The 16,317-nt window shown below is 35.6% G+C and overlaps 1 protein-coding gene across 1 annotated transcript in view; it reads right to left on the bottom strand.

The window, feature by feature from the left end:
* Positions 1-16,317, bottom strand: part of LOC124158539 (alkaline phosphatase, tissue-nonspecific isozyme-like) — a 271,518-nt gene that overhangs the window by 153,788 nt on the left and 101,413 nt on the right. Inside the window, exons 2-3 of the mRNA XM_046533673.1 lie at positions 13,597-13,844; positions 9,346-9,520 (exon numbers count right to left, since the gene is read on the bottom strand). Coding sequence (XP_046389629.1) covers positions 9,346-9,520; positions 13,597-13,844 — 423 coding nt within the window. The remainder of the gene's footprint in view (positions 1-9,345; positions 9,521-13,596; positions 13,845-16,317) is intronic.

Here is a 16,317-nt window from a genome sequence, read left to right as displayed (position 1 = left end):
TCTGATAGCTCAGCAGGGTTGGTCATTTTTCAATTGTAGTATTTTTTCGCCAAAGCAATATTTTTCTCCATCTCCAGGGTTGTGATATCAACAAAAATAACGACGGTTTAAATTTGTAATCCAAACGATAAATAATTTCGTGCGCACCGAAGCAGTTTTTGTAAAACTACAGATGGTCATTTTTGTTTAAGATGACAAAACCTTTTCTTCCCCATGTCTTCAAGAAGATGATCTATCCTTGAAACTAATTCGAGATATAAATTTTTTTGTTTTAAGTTTTTGACCCTCGCAAATATTGAAGTTACCTTTATTTGTGCTAAACGAACAAAGTGTGAAAGTAATATTTTTCCGAAATACTATTCCTCCCAATCTGCATCTACTTATCTTCTTCATCAAGTCGTTCAATTCAAATACTGAATGATGCAAAAGTCAAGACTCAACGATATATTTCAACATTTACTTTGAAACGCAGCTCGTAATGTCCAATGAATGAATTTAAGCACTCATGCAGTGAAAAATCGTGAGAAGCAACTGCAGAAAAATCAATTTGTAAAAAGAATATTTTGCAGTAATTTCAAAAATTAATCTCCAACAACGTCGTGACACACTTTTATGTTAATCTTTTATGTTAATAATATCTACCGGCAAAGCACAATGAAAATATGGCTTTGAGCACGGTGAAATATTTTGAATGAAACGGGAAGGAACAAGGTCACAGTTATGATCAAATATTTGAAGTTCCTGTTGTAAGAGTCATTCGTATTCAATGTTTCCACAGATAAGAGACCGACGAAACGTAATATTTTTAAGCATGAGTGTTGCTGGCTGATGAAAATCCCTTGGAGTTCGTAATGCCGAATTTTCAATGGTGCCTTTATGAAAACACGTACTTTTAAACAAAGGAGTATGCGCCGCTGTCAAGAACATCATTGACAATATGAAGGAATAAATTAAGGAAAATATTTCCATATCCAAAGTCAAAAAAGGAAGAAATATGAAGTACTCAGCTTCCATTATGAAATATTATATGGCGATGAAATTGAAGTATGCCTTTAGCTCAGGACGAGCACGGATTTCTCATTTTTTTGTGCTCAAACGGGGAAATGAAGTCACTGGAGTCGAAATAAAGACGACCACGCACTGCTCGGGCCGATGAGCAAGACGTCCTTTGCTCTCCTTTTCGTTCAGATGTTATTTCGGATTGGGACGCGGCTGACTCCCCTGCTCCTTCTTCTTCTCCTTCTTCCTCCTCCGAAATCTTCTTTTCTGAAAGCGCCTCGTGAAAGAGGTGGAGGGAAGGGGATGAGGAGGCGAAAGCACTGGTGGGAAAAAGGAGAGTCGTTTTGTGGTCGAAAAGAGTTAAAAAGAAACGAGAGGAGAAGACGAATCAGGGAGGAGAGGGATATATCCGCCCTTAAGTTCTGGGTTCACAAGCCGTCGACCCTCATTCAGGTCTAGAATTTTTAGGCGCATAAAGGGAATAACTTGCGGCTCCTAGCCATACTTCCTCTATTTGCGTTTCCATCGCAAATGTATACGCGGAAAACCATTGATAGGTATTTTGTTTAACCCTTTATAACCCAATGTTGCTTCTAAGCAACATCAAAAATAAATAGTTATGGTAATTTTTCACACGATTTATTCAAGACGACCGGTCTCGTCGCAGAGGCGACATCATCAGGTACAGAAATCGTTATTTTTACAGTTATTAAAAAAAATAACTGTAAAAATAACGATTTCTGTACCTGATGATGTCGCCTCTGCGATGAAACCGGTCGTCTTGAATAAATCGTGTGAAAAATTACCATAACCTTTTATTGCTCAGAATGGATTTTCACAAAGTAAAGCCAGAAACAATCGAGTTTATCGAAAACGCCAGAAAATCAAAAATGTTTAAACTCTCAGCTCTATTCATGAGATATCTAAACTAAATATTATTTTGTAGTGTAAATTTTAATGACGAAATTTTAGCTGCCAGGATAATTATCATTTTAGTGTATAAAATTTTCAAGTTTTCAAAATGAAAAATCTTGAAATTTGATTTCTCCCAGAAACAGCTCTGGGTTAGAAAGGGTTAGATAAAATATCTCTTGAATTTCAAGTATTACAATTTTTACAGGTACGTTTTTGAAAAAAAACTTGAATAGTTTATTGAAATTTCGTCACAACTTTCAAATTCAATGAAAATGTAAATATGTATATTTCATTCAGTTAGGATTAAAAACTAAGTAAAGTATCATAAAATGTACTGCTATCTTATACGCCATCGAAAATGTAATTTGCACAATCAAATATAACCCGGCGTATAGATTCATAAATTGCGGAAGTTAACCCTGTCATCATGGCGCTAGAATATGAACTTATTGAGCTCAGATCGTAGTCTTTCAAATCTATGTAGAGTGTATTATTCTTATTAAACACACGGTGATAATTTAATAATCATTTAACAAACGCCCTAGTGAAAATTGAATTATTTTATCAAACAGAGAAGTTATTTTGTCAGATTAATAACAACTTTGGAATTTTGGTCTGCTAATAGCTGCAACTTTTTTGTGTCGCTTTATATTAACGCCTGGTGAAATGTATTGAAAATATTCTCAATAGCACATAATGGTCACTTTTCATGCAGCAAAATAGATACATTTACAAATGTTAAAATTTTTGCTGCCAGCCGAACTGCTATGGGTCTCCCGCGTGGTGGTTAAATGTGAAATTCCTCACAGTTTCCTTATTTCGTAGCTCAGGCTGACAAAAAGGATGTAGAGGTAATCGAATTAACTCGAAACTCAAGAAATAAGGCTCCCCCCAATGTGTTCATACATAATAAGTATATATACACGCACACATTATATTCGGTCTATTTCTTCTGTCAATTTCTTCCGCCTGGACTTCCTCCGTTCAACTTCACTGCTTCGTCCATTTATATCATCCCTTGTGCCCTCATCCTCCACAGATATCGTCCCATCTCACCCCTCGCTCTGTTCTCCGAATGCTCGCCATGTCTCTGCGGTCGGCGTTTACGCCCATTTTGATGGTGGGATGGAAGGGCGCTGGGGTCTATATTATGACCTCAATATCGCCCCAGAGTGGCCGTCTGGTTTTTTTCTCCCCACCTCCCATTCCATCGTGACATACTGTCTCCGCGTCGCAGTCTTTTTTTTGTCCGATGGACCCTGTAGACTTGGGGGAGCTTAATACGTCCCTGGATATGTCTGTCTGTTTGTGTCTCATTGCCTTTCGTATCTCATGCTGTTTCCTCGTAGGATTCGCTTCTCACTCGTCCGGGGGTCATGGAGCTTAGAGTACGTGCCAATATGAATTGCTAGGATGTTGAGAACTTCTATTTTGATGTCAAATTTGTAATCTCAGCGTATGAACAAATAGACATGACTTATCTTATGAAATATTTCATTTCCCATTCGCCCGTAAACCTCTATTTGCATATCCATATGCGTTTACTTTAGGAATTTTTAATAGATCTTGCTATACAACTTTACACCATTATGAACTCGAAAAAAATTATTTCTTATAATAGAGTAGGTAATAAAAGACATTTGAGCTGAAAACAAAAATGTTTTGGAAAGATGGATATTTTTGTAAAAAAAAATTGAGAAACAATTTTTAAACACATTTCCCATTACATTCACGATCAAACAGGTGCAGTTTTATATTTAAAAGAAATCAAAAATCAATGTACTATTTAAGTAATGCCAGTGTTAAGTACTACGTAACTTCAATCCAATTTTATTTCATTTATCAATCAGTCAGGAGGGTATTACTATAGAAAAATTTTCTTTTAACTTGGCCGCATTGATTTGAAATTAACCCGCTTGCATTTCAAAATATTTCATTTTTAGTTAAGCAAAAATATTGCGTTTATTGCGGAATCATAAAAATTAAAAATGAGGGTACATCACTCAGGATGTAATTAAAATCCAAACAGGAAATAGAGTTGATACGTGAGACATGCCTAAAATAGTTAATGTAGTAGACAGTAGGTATTTGAAACGAGAAAGCATTTTAATAAATATTAATTTTTAAAGTTTAATCAAATTTACGATCGTTTCGTTCGCCAGAGTACTCAGTGGTATATCGATTGTCAAGCGCCAATTCCGATGGTGCGTTGGTTCCTATTGTCGTGTGGGAAGTGCTTAACTAGAAGTTTAGTGCTCATCGGTCCGTGGGTTGAACCATAAATCCTTTGAGACTTTCCCGTTAATAGTGGATTTGTTGCATCGTCGAAATTTCCTCTAAAGGTTATGCCTGCTTCATCTCCGTTAGGCAGTTCATTTATTGCAAACGGCACTTTGTATATTCCAAGTAAAGTCTTAAATAAACTCAACCTATATTTAATTTTCGTAGACCAATAAAAGGAAGCGCATGAAAGTGATCCTTAGGTTAACAATAAAATAATTTGAGACTTTGCATGGCTGTATTTACCTCCGATTGCTTCATTAATAACAATTTTGAACAAAAATGTTAAAGAAAAAAAATTTATCAGCAAGAATTTCCCTTATAAAGAAAAAGCCATACTCAGGAGGTATATGATGTAATTTTTTCTCATTGCATTGAAAATTTGAGTTTATTTTGTATACTTTAACCACTGTTGATAACAATTTGCGGACGGAGTTTTTATTTTTTTAATAAATATGTTTAAAATTTCAGTACGTCAATGATCAGATAAATTTTCATTTCTCTAACTCACGAAAAATGCAATAAACATACATTTGAGTATAAATGGGGTGTGAATCATACTTGAGGTGAGTTATGATTTAAATCCTTGTGCCAATGTTTTTATTCAGCATAGGTATGACTTTTTACAGAAGCTTAAACCACAGCTTACCTGATAATATAATTATAATAATATCGTAAAAATATATCTATAATAATATTGTCAGTATATTAATATCGTATGTAATATTTACTTTTTAGTTTTTTAATGAGAAATGGGTGCGGCGGAGAATGTAATAAATTATCCGGCTAAATTTTAACAATTAAAAGTGTGCATCTGAAAGCCTATTGCAGCAATATTTTAGGCTTCTTATATTTTTCACGATATTAAAGCGATATTATTCATTTAATTTGGTTAAATTGTATCTTAAAAATATTGACACTGCATTTTATTAGCGAGTGGTGGGAAAATTTTCCAACAACATTATGGTAGAAATTCTTATTAAAGAAGCAATCGGAGATTAATGCAGTCACGTGAAGGCTCAAATTCATACTATTCTTTCCCCTAACTGGTTTTAAGCATAATGGTAAACCGCAGATGATAGTTTTCATTGATATCGCCGCATTTAGCGCCTAGCGGTCTGCGAATGGGCACATGGGATTCAACAGCATCCTGTGAGTGCGTCCAAGTGATGGGTGTGCACGACTTTTATGAAATGGGGGTTGCGTTTACTGCGCCTGCAGAAGATATATATCAGCGTTGGCTGTGAGATAGTGGTAACTCTTCACACCCAGGTTGGTGGCTTTGGTTTAACGGGTAGCCTTTAGTCGCCTCTGTTTTGGGACGGGAAGAGATTCACTTGGAAAAGATTAAAAACGTCCGTTCGGATTATTTGTTTTCGTCCGCGTGTATGAGCGCGCTGAGTGTTCCGAGCGCACTCGCGGCAGCCGTGTTTGTATCGCGGTCTGATTGAACGGGTTGTTCGAGCCACGTGTGTTTGAAGGGGAGCGCTTGAGATTCGCAATGGATCACTCGAAAAATTTGTTGCAGTTGGATTCTGCGGGTTTGGTCTGAGACCATGTCGTTGTCAAACCCACAGCTGTCTGCGGTCGCGACCAAGTTGTACCTCTTAGAGGCTGGTCGTTCCGTACTGCTCACCTCTTCAACGCCATCAGGCAACATTTTTTTGGAGCACTGGTGTATTTTATGCGCACGAAAATTACTTTCAACCATGTGAAATCTTGGTTTTTCCGTGAAAATCTTAGCTACTCTCATAATCGTATTGTTAGGAGGCCGCCTTTCAAAACCTTACCTTTTCTGCAGTTAGAAGAGATTAAAATGAAACGAAAATCATTGTACTAAATAATTAATTTACATTGAGGTCATTATATCCTACAAAAATTTCTCTCTTAAAATCAAAACTTTTTCATGGAACTGGCATTTAATCGGGTGAGACGATGTTTATAATCTATTAGTTAAATATTTCATAGAATTTAATGTATTATTCTACGCATATAACGCCCAAAACATGCATATAATCCCTCAGCAAAATTATAAATGCTATCATAGATTAATTAATGCTCTAAAAAGCCTTAAAACCAGGAGCTTGGTGGTGACGATTAACAACTTTTCCAACGCGGGCAGCACTAGCGTAGTTTTTTTTGTAATTTGGTTTACTGTTCTTTATAATTGGATGCAAAATCGTGTTAGCATTGCTTTATTTGCATTTAACATATTCTTTTGTCAATGGTGTTAAATAAATATTTTAGAAAACGTTTTAGTTAATATCTTATGGATAGTTCTCATGCGCCAATTTCCATGAGTATTACAGATGATAGGGATATTAAAACCTTAAATTCTTACATAGAGATCCTCTTATAAGCTTCTTCCTGTTCATGAATACATCTTTTGCCAACGCAATTCTCTCCCTGATATTCTTACTGCTTTACCCGTTTTCCTCAAATGTACCGCTCAAATAAGCGACATGCTCCACCTGCTCAAACTGCTGCCCACCGACTTTTATCTTGAGTCTCACATTCCTAACTTGCCATGTATTAGGAAACCGAATAACTAGAACTTAATTGGAAATGCCTTGATTGTTTGTAATTAACAAGGAATCAAATCAGTTCTTTGATATGCGATGAGGCCAAGGGAGAGGAACTGTTCTCCTAACTCTGAATGAGGGTCATTCACCCACTTGGGGCTTAGTCTGTGCCGGGCTCTACCCTCCCCTATGCATGTCAACCCAATGAAAGAGTTGAATGACAGAGTGAGTGAATAAGTAATGAATCTAAAACGTATGCATAGCTTCCTGCCTGAGGTATTTGAAGGGTGATGTGGCCCTGCATTTCACCACTGAGCAGCCTTGTTTTAGTGGCCGCTCAATCGCACCGGTGACCCGGCGTGTCCATTTCTTTCCTCGACGTATCCGTCCCACGGCATCAGAGCAGCAGTCATACATGGGATATATGTAGCTCATCCGTATTCCCCGGGCTGTGATCTCTTCCGGCTTCAAACGGTCATCGCTGCGATACATCCTGCCCCATGTAGGCGTCAGTTCATCTCGCTCACAGTGATTCAATTGCTTTCGTGGAATGACGAAAATGGAAAAATAAATTTCGCCCCGGTCGATGCTGGAAAAATGAATGGCTTTGAGCAGCTTGTTTCAATTTATTTGAATATTAGAAGTGGGCGGAAGAGTAATAATCACTGCAGTAGACATCGATACGATAATGAATTATCATTTTCCAACTTTTTGACAAAAAAAAGTTTGCTTCGCTTTCATTTTTAACGCTAAGTTGTAATGTTATATTATCTCGGGAACTCTGCTTCATAATTTTGCCCTTATAAATGGAATAACCTACACAATATTTAGTTATACTTATTTGAAAGTCATTATTGACTATATTTATTATGAAAAAATTTACAGTATTAGGAAATAATTGACCATAAAACTAAAATGAACGTATAATAAATAAATATGATTTCATTTTAAAGTATCTTTCATTACCGATTGCCAACCAGGTTTTAATAGTCAACCCGTTTGGCATCCTATAAAAGTCTATAATCCTAAAAGTCATCTACAAAAGTCACGCCTTTGTTCTCTTTCTTAATTTACATAGTGTCTCTTCCAAGTATGATTTTCTCATAGGTTCAATTTCACTCGACATACTGTTTCGGTGTAGCGGAGAGCTTAAGGGGCTTGAAGACATATACTGGAATGTGACCACACATATCCTGCATACCCTTTGCATCTACATACTCGATTACTCATACGGTGGTATAAATAATCAGACATTTGCACAAATACTTGAGAGCTTGAAGGGGATAAATGAATTCCTCCTTGAGGGCTAAATATCTCAACGAACACAACACGATTGTCTGAGTGGGCACTTCATTTTGTCCACGTCTAAGTACGAATGTATGATATGATAAAAATACTCACTTAGCAGCAATTACACCAGCACTTCGGTAACATCATCTAATCTAGCTAACGTATCAACTAAACACACGATATCCCAGTCAATTATTTGCCGTCATTTCGGAATAATATGCGTTAAAATTCATTCATAATATCATTATACAAATTTTTAAATTCTTTTACAATGTTTTCAATCCTTAAGTTTGTTGAAGACTAGTACAAACTAATCTCGAAACGTTATGCATGATCTTTGAACTAATCTTCTTTGTATTATCTTATTTTTACTCTGTGTTTTAGATTGTAAAATATATTTGTTCACAATTTTTGTGATCGAAACAATTCTTCCATCTTTTCCCCATCTGTAATAATTGAGCTGAGAAATGCAGAAGCTTAGATTTTTTAGCTTGTTTTACTGGTTCATCCAAGTAATGTTTATAACTGAGAAATATTGTTTAGAGAAGGGTGTTCGATAACTGAACCTAAATTCCTATATCTCCATCTCGGCAACAGCAGATATAAAATAATGCACTACTTTCAATTTTCTCCAAAACTAAAAGCTACTTGAATCCTCAGGAACGATGTGATAATATATCACAAAATGAATTCTATTGAATCTTTTCCAATTTTGGTACTTCCTCAGAAACGATTCTCATTTCAGTAATCGGGAAATCCAATTCTGTAACTTAAATAAGCTCCAATTAACAATTCTTTGTTCAATTATGTAATGCATGTTAGATTAATCTATCTAGATAATTTGATTTTTGGTTTTCATAAAGTGAAACATATCGTCAAATTACCTTTAAATTCAAATACCTCTAGATCTTAATTGGAAATTCCTTAATTGTTTATAATTATCAAGGAATCAAATCAAATCTTTGATATGCAATGAGAGCAAGGGAGAGGAACTGTTCTCCTCACTCTGAATGAGGGTAATTTACCCACTTGGGGATTAGTCTGTGCCGGGCTCTACCCTCTCCTATGCATGTCAACCCAAGGAAAGGCCATAGTTCTAGCAATGAATCCCAAGCAGTCATTTTATATGACATTCCAATTCCAGTCAGCTCAAAATAAAAAATGTAATTATGTAGCTCAGCTTTAAGCAGTTCAATATAGGGTGCTTTGCTTTGATTTCAATGAAATACCCATTAATTATGTACATAGAACTGAACCGATGAAGAATGGAAGTCATTCATATGATGTCGTCGTCGAATTAATAGCAATACAAGTAATTCGAGAGGTCTTTTTTTCTCACCTTCGTGATGCGCCCAGTCGAGTAGCGAAGGCACGCGTGCCGAGTGACTCGCGTGGCAGTCGTCGAAGCGCGCCGTTGCATCCACGCCGACCGTCTCGGCGTTGGCGCGCACGCCGCACAGCAGCGCCGTGGCACACGCCGACGATTCGCCGATCTGTGCGTCCGCGTTGTAAGTCTGAAGAAAAAGGAAAAATAATAGCCACGTTTCGGTTGGATACAATTACTCAAATATTGAATGTAATGCTATAATCGGAAACTAAGTTTCTTTATCCGTATTTCAATGACTGCCTATGAAACACTCAGACCCATTCCATGAGTCTAGCATATGGTAATCGACTTAGTATAGCCATGGGATAAATTTTTGCATAATTTTACCAATCAACTTCACATATTTCAATACAAAACATCACGTATGATAACCATTATGTGATAATATACGAAAGTGCATAACGTTCGAAGGGATGGAACTGTTTCCATTTAAAATTTTCTAATACAAATCCTATATAAATGTATTAATAGGTTTTATAGGCATAACTTAAAGCAATTACATCAATTTCAATGTTTTTGGCATATGTTAATTCCGGCACTCTTAACAATAACCATTTTCACAGAATAATGAATATTTTTGGAGTAAGCTGTGTACAATTTCGAGAATAGGTGGGAATTTTCAGTCAATAGAGAGGGTTTCAATCTCATTTTTTAAAAATAAATAACATAAATATCCCCATAAAAATATACGTTTACGACTAACAGTAGGTCTGGACTTAAGAGTTAGGTTGATGGCACTAGTGCTTTAAAATTACTACGCTGTCTAATGATGAGAAATGGCAATATTTTTGGCTGACATATTTCAAAATATATAAGCGAGGATATTTTTGTTATAATAATCGGTTCATGGGTCGGAATCACATAAATTATCATGTAGCTTCTTTGATTTATTGCAATTAACCCTATAAATCCTTTTAAATAGCGTATATATTTATTTATAAATTCTAAAATAAAACAGTTCTATCACGTTAATTGTGAAGCAATATTGTTTAATACAACAAAATGCGTTTCGAACGTAACTTTTTATGTTAAAATATACTAAATTGTTTGCTAAATACAAAATGAAAATATTTACCCTCAGCTAGAGTGATAGTCGTTGACGTGCGGATAAAGAAAATTCGTTAGAGACTGGCATTATAGAACTATTAGATCAAATAGCCATTCCCTCAGTAATTCATCCCAAAGGTTGGTTCAGAATTTAGTAGTTATGCATATTATTTCATTATCAATTCAATTGCTGCCTATTTATAACAACAAATTTTTGTTGTATCCCCGAAAACATTTTTTATGATCCCGAATACCTACAAATACCTAGCCGTTTCCCGGAAAGGCCTTAGTTCTAGCAATGAATTCCAAATAGTCATTTTATATGGCATGCAAATTCCATTCTTCTCAAATTATATATGTTATTACGTAGCTCAACTTTAATCAGCTCAATATAGGGTGCACTGCTTTGATTTCAATGAATTGATACAAATTGTGATTAACCATTATGTACGTATTATCTAAAAATGAATTACTTTTTATAACTGATGAATTTTTAAACACAAGAACTGCTAATTATATTAATTTGTTTTTTAATGATTGGTGAGCTATTGATTGCAACCACGCTCTACTTGTAGCTCATATAAACAAATTTAAATGATTAAATACCCATTATGATCATCAAACAGTTCTTAAAATCATTCGAATCACAATAAATAAATATAGATTTTTTTCCACGGCTCATTGTAGCCAAAATATTATTTATTGGATCATGAAATTTTCTCAATTTACAGTAAAGATTGCAAAAAATAACTGTACTAATTAAAAAAAGTATTAATAAATGAAGCAGAGGACTTGTAATTGCCTGAAGTAATTATGAGATGAAACTGGTTGTTTTGAATTGGAGGTAAACCAAAATTAGATAAGGAAATCGGAAATCTTAAATAGTTCATTAAAGAATTGGAAAGGATGGATCCATAGAAAATTGGTACGTTTAGCTGGCTATATTTATCAATATCCCTTAAATCTGAATGCGCCAACTTTGAGAGCATTAATGGAATAAATCTAATCAATATAGCAATTAATTTACTACACGCTGAGAAAGTCCAAATTTTCCAATTTCATTCTTAGGTGTAATTATATATTTAGTCACTTGCTACTTTCGCAGCTGGGGCATGTATTTCATCCTTCTGTAGCTTTATTCCAAATTAGTGCAGTACAGTTCGCTAGAAATAATGCCACCTCACCTAATTTTTCTTTTCTGGTTGTATTAGACTCAATATAACAGACAGCACCGCACTTTTGAAACAATTCAAAATAAATACATACTGTACCCGGGGAAACCATAATCAAGAGACAATTTTTGATATTTTTCCGGTAAACTACTGTTGAACACAGCAAAGCTATAGAAGCCTCAAAAATTATGAATACCTTGGAGATTCTCATAAAGTAGACCATTTAACATACTAAAACTCGTTACAAATTATTAAAAGACTTGTTTGAAAAAAGCACGGTAAAAGTATAAAACTTCTGTATGGAAGTTAAAATATAGAAATATATTTTTTCATCGAAACATCATTTGTTTAAACTAATTTTTAAAAAATATTTGATATTTATATTGCTTAATTGCTATATTTAACGCCGCAATATTACATTATAATCAAGTAAACTCTTTTTTTAAATCATAATAAAGAATGCTTGATTATTGCATAGCGTTCATCGGACATCGTCATCATATTGAGATTTATTTAACACAGTTCTATAAGCAGTTAATCTGTTGGAATTTTCTTATCTGAATCAACCTTATCATATTATAATTATAATCATATCATGTAAAATTCCTCTCCAAATATTTATATATTTAGTGCTGTGTGACAATAGCCGAAGTTTTTCTTAACTGTCCCATGCTTTGAAAATGTTGTAAAAGAAGAAAATGCAGTAGTCAATTAGAAATTTTCGTTATATTCAAATTTTGTGGCAAATAGATAGTAGCTAATCCTTTCTCCAATTAATCCTTCCCTCGTATAGGGTGTTTCAAAAGTATCTCTTTCAGAGATTTGAATAAACAGCATTATAGATATAAAAGCAGCGTTGGAAAAATATAATGACGTTAAACAGGTTTTTTCAGTCTATAAAGTTATATTTTAACAAAGGAAATCGGATTTTAAATGGGAAATTCTCACCAATTCAAAAGAGTTAGCGATATTTTTATCGTTTCCTATTTTAAAGCGTTGCGGAGAACTGAGTTTCCACGATAGCACGGCTTCCAGGGGTGGCTAGGTGAATGTCTTCGTTTTACAATAGGATTGCCGAAAGAAGCCTCAAATAGGGTCTATTTCTTACGAAATGGGTGAGAATGAAGTAGGCAGAAATTGTGTCTCATTGAAACATCCACAAAATTGTTCGTTGAAAAAGAGTTTATAAGAAACGTTCAGAGGTTATTACAGCACTTCAGAAATGCTTTCATATGATGGGTGAGCTAAAATAACTAGAAATTGATGCCCTTAAACCCAAATTCTGTCTTTCTTTCGCTCAGAGATCACATTTTTACAGACTACCCACTATGTTCAACACAATTTAGTATACACAAGAATAGCCAAGATTGCCATTTTCGGACAGCCTAAGGTCCGTGGTTCGATTCCCGGTCCAGGGTAATTTATTCTCATAGCAATTTGTGTATATTTCACCGCCGTTCACGCGGCAATGTTAGAAATATTACACCATTCAGTATACTTTGTCTTCCCCTGGATCTCTCAACGCCCTTCGGAAAATTCAAGAGGAATCTTTTAAAAGACGTCTTCTCCTGAATACTAACTGCTCATTCTTTTTTATAGTTTCTTACAGTCTTATCTGTAAAGGCTGTAGTTAATAAGTTTCCTATCCGAATTAAAGGCCAAATTGGCTGATATGTAAATTGGTGTAAACACTTATCACAATGAAAAATGTGGGTTCAAGCATTTCACGAGCAGTTCAACCATAATCTCTTCTCAATAGTCTCTTTCTCTCATATATTTGAAGTAAATTGAAAGCTATGGGTCGGGAGTACCAAAATTATCATATAGGTAACAAGGCCATTCAAGGTATTTCTTATTTTATTGATTTCATACCATTCTTTTAATTCATTCAATTTACCCTCATTTAATTTTCATTTTCGACCTCCTATCCCCTAATTTGTTTATCAGAATATTTTAATAGATGAACAAACCAATTGAAACTGACCTTGGCGAGTGCGAGGTGCGGGAACTTCTCGAAGGCGAGCTTGTGCTCCTCTCCTGAGGCGCCCATCTGCTGGCCTCGCAGGATGCGTGCCGCAGTCACCGTGGACAGGCCCATCCCATCGCCCACGAACAGCACCACGTTGCGGGCCACGCCCACCTCCCACGCCCGGCCACCTGGCCGCTCCCCATTGCCCATCGCCAGCACCTCTTCTATGTCCTCCCTCGCCTTGCGGTACCAGTAATCACGACCTGGAGGAAAACAAAAATGAGGCTTATAGCATTCTCGTTTTAATCCCTGTGTGTAAATATCTCCGCTACTCAAGCCTTAAAAAAACTATGCTTGATATACTCCAATCGTTTAAAGAATAAAGAGGACTGAAAATAGAGGAATCGAATATAATTTGCATAGTAAAATAATTAAATTCATTGAAACCAATAAAAGAACATTAACCTTAGTTATGGTTGAAAACAACAATCAGTATGCATCGTAAGCACCTCCTTATGCCCTCCCTCACCTTGAAATAACTCTAGTCGCGACGTTTAGAAAACAAAAAAGATTTATGCGTCAAAACTTTGACTCGATAGAAGGCGCTACCTTCGGTAAATTTAAACTCTTGGGAGGCGCTAAAGGAGTCCTAAGTTGAAGGCATGATGATGGCACTTTCCATTGAAATAAATTGATTTAAATCCAATTCGTTTCAGAGTGTTGCAATAGAGGTGTCAGAACACGCTCAATGAATTTCTCACAAAATTTCAGTAGATGGGTTTTTATTATCACTTCAATATAAAGACCACCTGGATAGCCGAGATGGCTTGTTATTATATTGGCGGCGAAGTCTCTGGAACGCCGCGTCGGAACTCCCTCGAACATTATGGAATTTATCTGGAACGGACCGAAAAACATACCAGCCGGCGCCGAGATTTGAACGCGGTCTGGTTGAGATTCGAACGGGTACCCACCATTCCAACACCTTGGTGAGGCAAAGCATACACCACAAGTGCAATTTTGTCATTATGAGAATGAATTTTGCCATTATCTATGGCAAGAACTCTTCTGGTGTTGACGTGATAAATGTTTGGTGTTTGGTCACCTTCTACCATACACCCTGAGGTGGCCTGCAAGGTATTATGTAGATTTATATTGATGGATCCGTACTCCTGCCATCGGACAGAATTTTTAGCAATGGTTTCGTTTGTGCCTTTGTGAGAGCGGGATAATTCCGACGCCAGGTTTTCCTCTCACTTTCACCCCCTACACCTCCCAATGGTGCTTATGACCTGAATTTTCGGTCTTCTCCTCTAAATATCTACTTACTAACTTTCGCGTAAAATTGAGCCAGGAAAATTTAATATAAAAGAATGAATAGAAGTTCCCAATACTCAAGTGAATTGAATTTCTCAACCCTAGGATTTGGCATTAATAATTAAAATTTTATCCATTATCATCATAAGTCAACAACACTAATATTGCTTTGAGGTTGCTCTATAATCCTCTCTCCTATCCACTCCTTCTTTTCATTCACATCCGTTATTATGTGTCCTCTTTAACCCATTCGGGGCCGTCCCTTGCCCACCTTCCCATCCATATGTTCTTCAACGATTTTATTTCATAGGACCATCATGCCTGATAATGTGGCCTAATGAGTTGGCTTGTTTCTCCTTAGAATAGAATAGAATAGGATTTTATTGTTCGAGGACTAGTGTCCTATGGAACAGGATTAAAATTTACATACATATACACTTATATAAGTGCACTTTCTTATTAATACAAAAGGTAACACACATACCAGAGTATACCCAGGTAAACATTAACAAAAAATAAATTATACACGTCTTCAGAAAAGGTTTTTAGTAAAAAATATTAGCAAAAAATTGATTTATAACTATGTTTGATTTCCGGGTTAATTCCAAGTCGACTCACTTATAATGCTCAAAATCACGGAACGTGCTAATAATTTTACCGGTAATCTATCTTATTACCCATGTGACAAATAAGCGGCACATGTAAGTATCTTAGGAATCCTCCAAAATTAGGAGTCCAGATCACCCTATTAGCTGTTTTATCATGTTGTCACTGGATCTAGTCGGCCTTAACGTATAACACGAGTCGGATACATTTTCTTCAATAATATTTTAGTCAATTACCCCCTATCTGTTCACTTATTTTTCCTGTGCAAATTTATTTAAATAGCATTTGATTTTCTTTGAGGCTACTAATGAAGCGGCAGTATACCTTATCGATCAAGCCTTACGCTCAGCACCTTTGTAGAGTTGGACGTCGGGTAGGCTCGTTACTATTCGTATTTTGTCCATTATTAACTATGTAGTAAAACAGTACGGCTATATATCGATTCCCATAACCAGCACCTCTGCAAACGTACGCATTATAAACTTTTCTTAGTTTTCTTACTTTACTATTTTTCTGACTTTCAGTTGATTTTAGTTTATTCTCAGATTATTTATAATATCAGGCATAAGATCTGTGATGAGGTTTTAAATTCGTTGTAGTTACTCTAACAGCAAAATTAACAAAAGTGTATGCCTTCGATTGGATTTCATACATCTGCATTTTCTTAAACTTTATAGAAATAAACTTGGTATCTATATCGGGGAATATTTAGATTAGTGTCCGTACTTGAGTACTTGTAGATACTTTATTAACCCTATGTCATCCAATTTTTCGAAAATATGTATTATTTCTTATCGTCGAATCCACCACCAT

The sequence above is a fragment of the Ischnura elegans genome, chromosome 5 (genome assembly GCF_921293095.1).
Source record: "Ischnura elegans chromosome 5, ioIscEleg1.1, whole genome shotgun sequence".
NCBI classification, from domain to species: domain Eukaryota; kingdom Metazoa; phylum Arthropoda; class Insecta; order Odonata; family Coenagrionidae; genus Ischnura; species Ischnura elegans.
The sequence above is the reverse complement of the archived record's forward strand: the minus strand, read 5'-3'. Positions and strand labels throughout refer to the sequence as shown.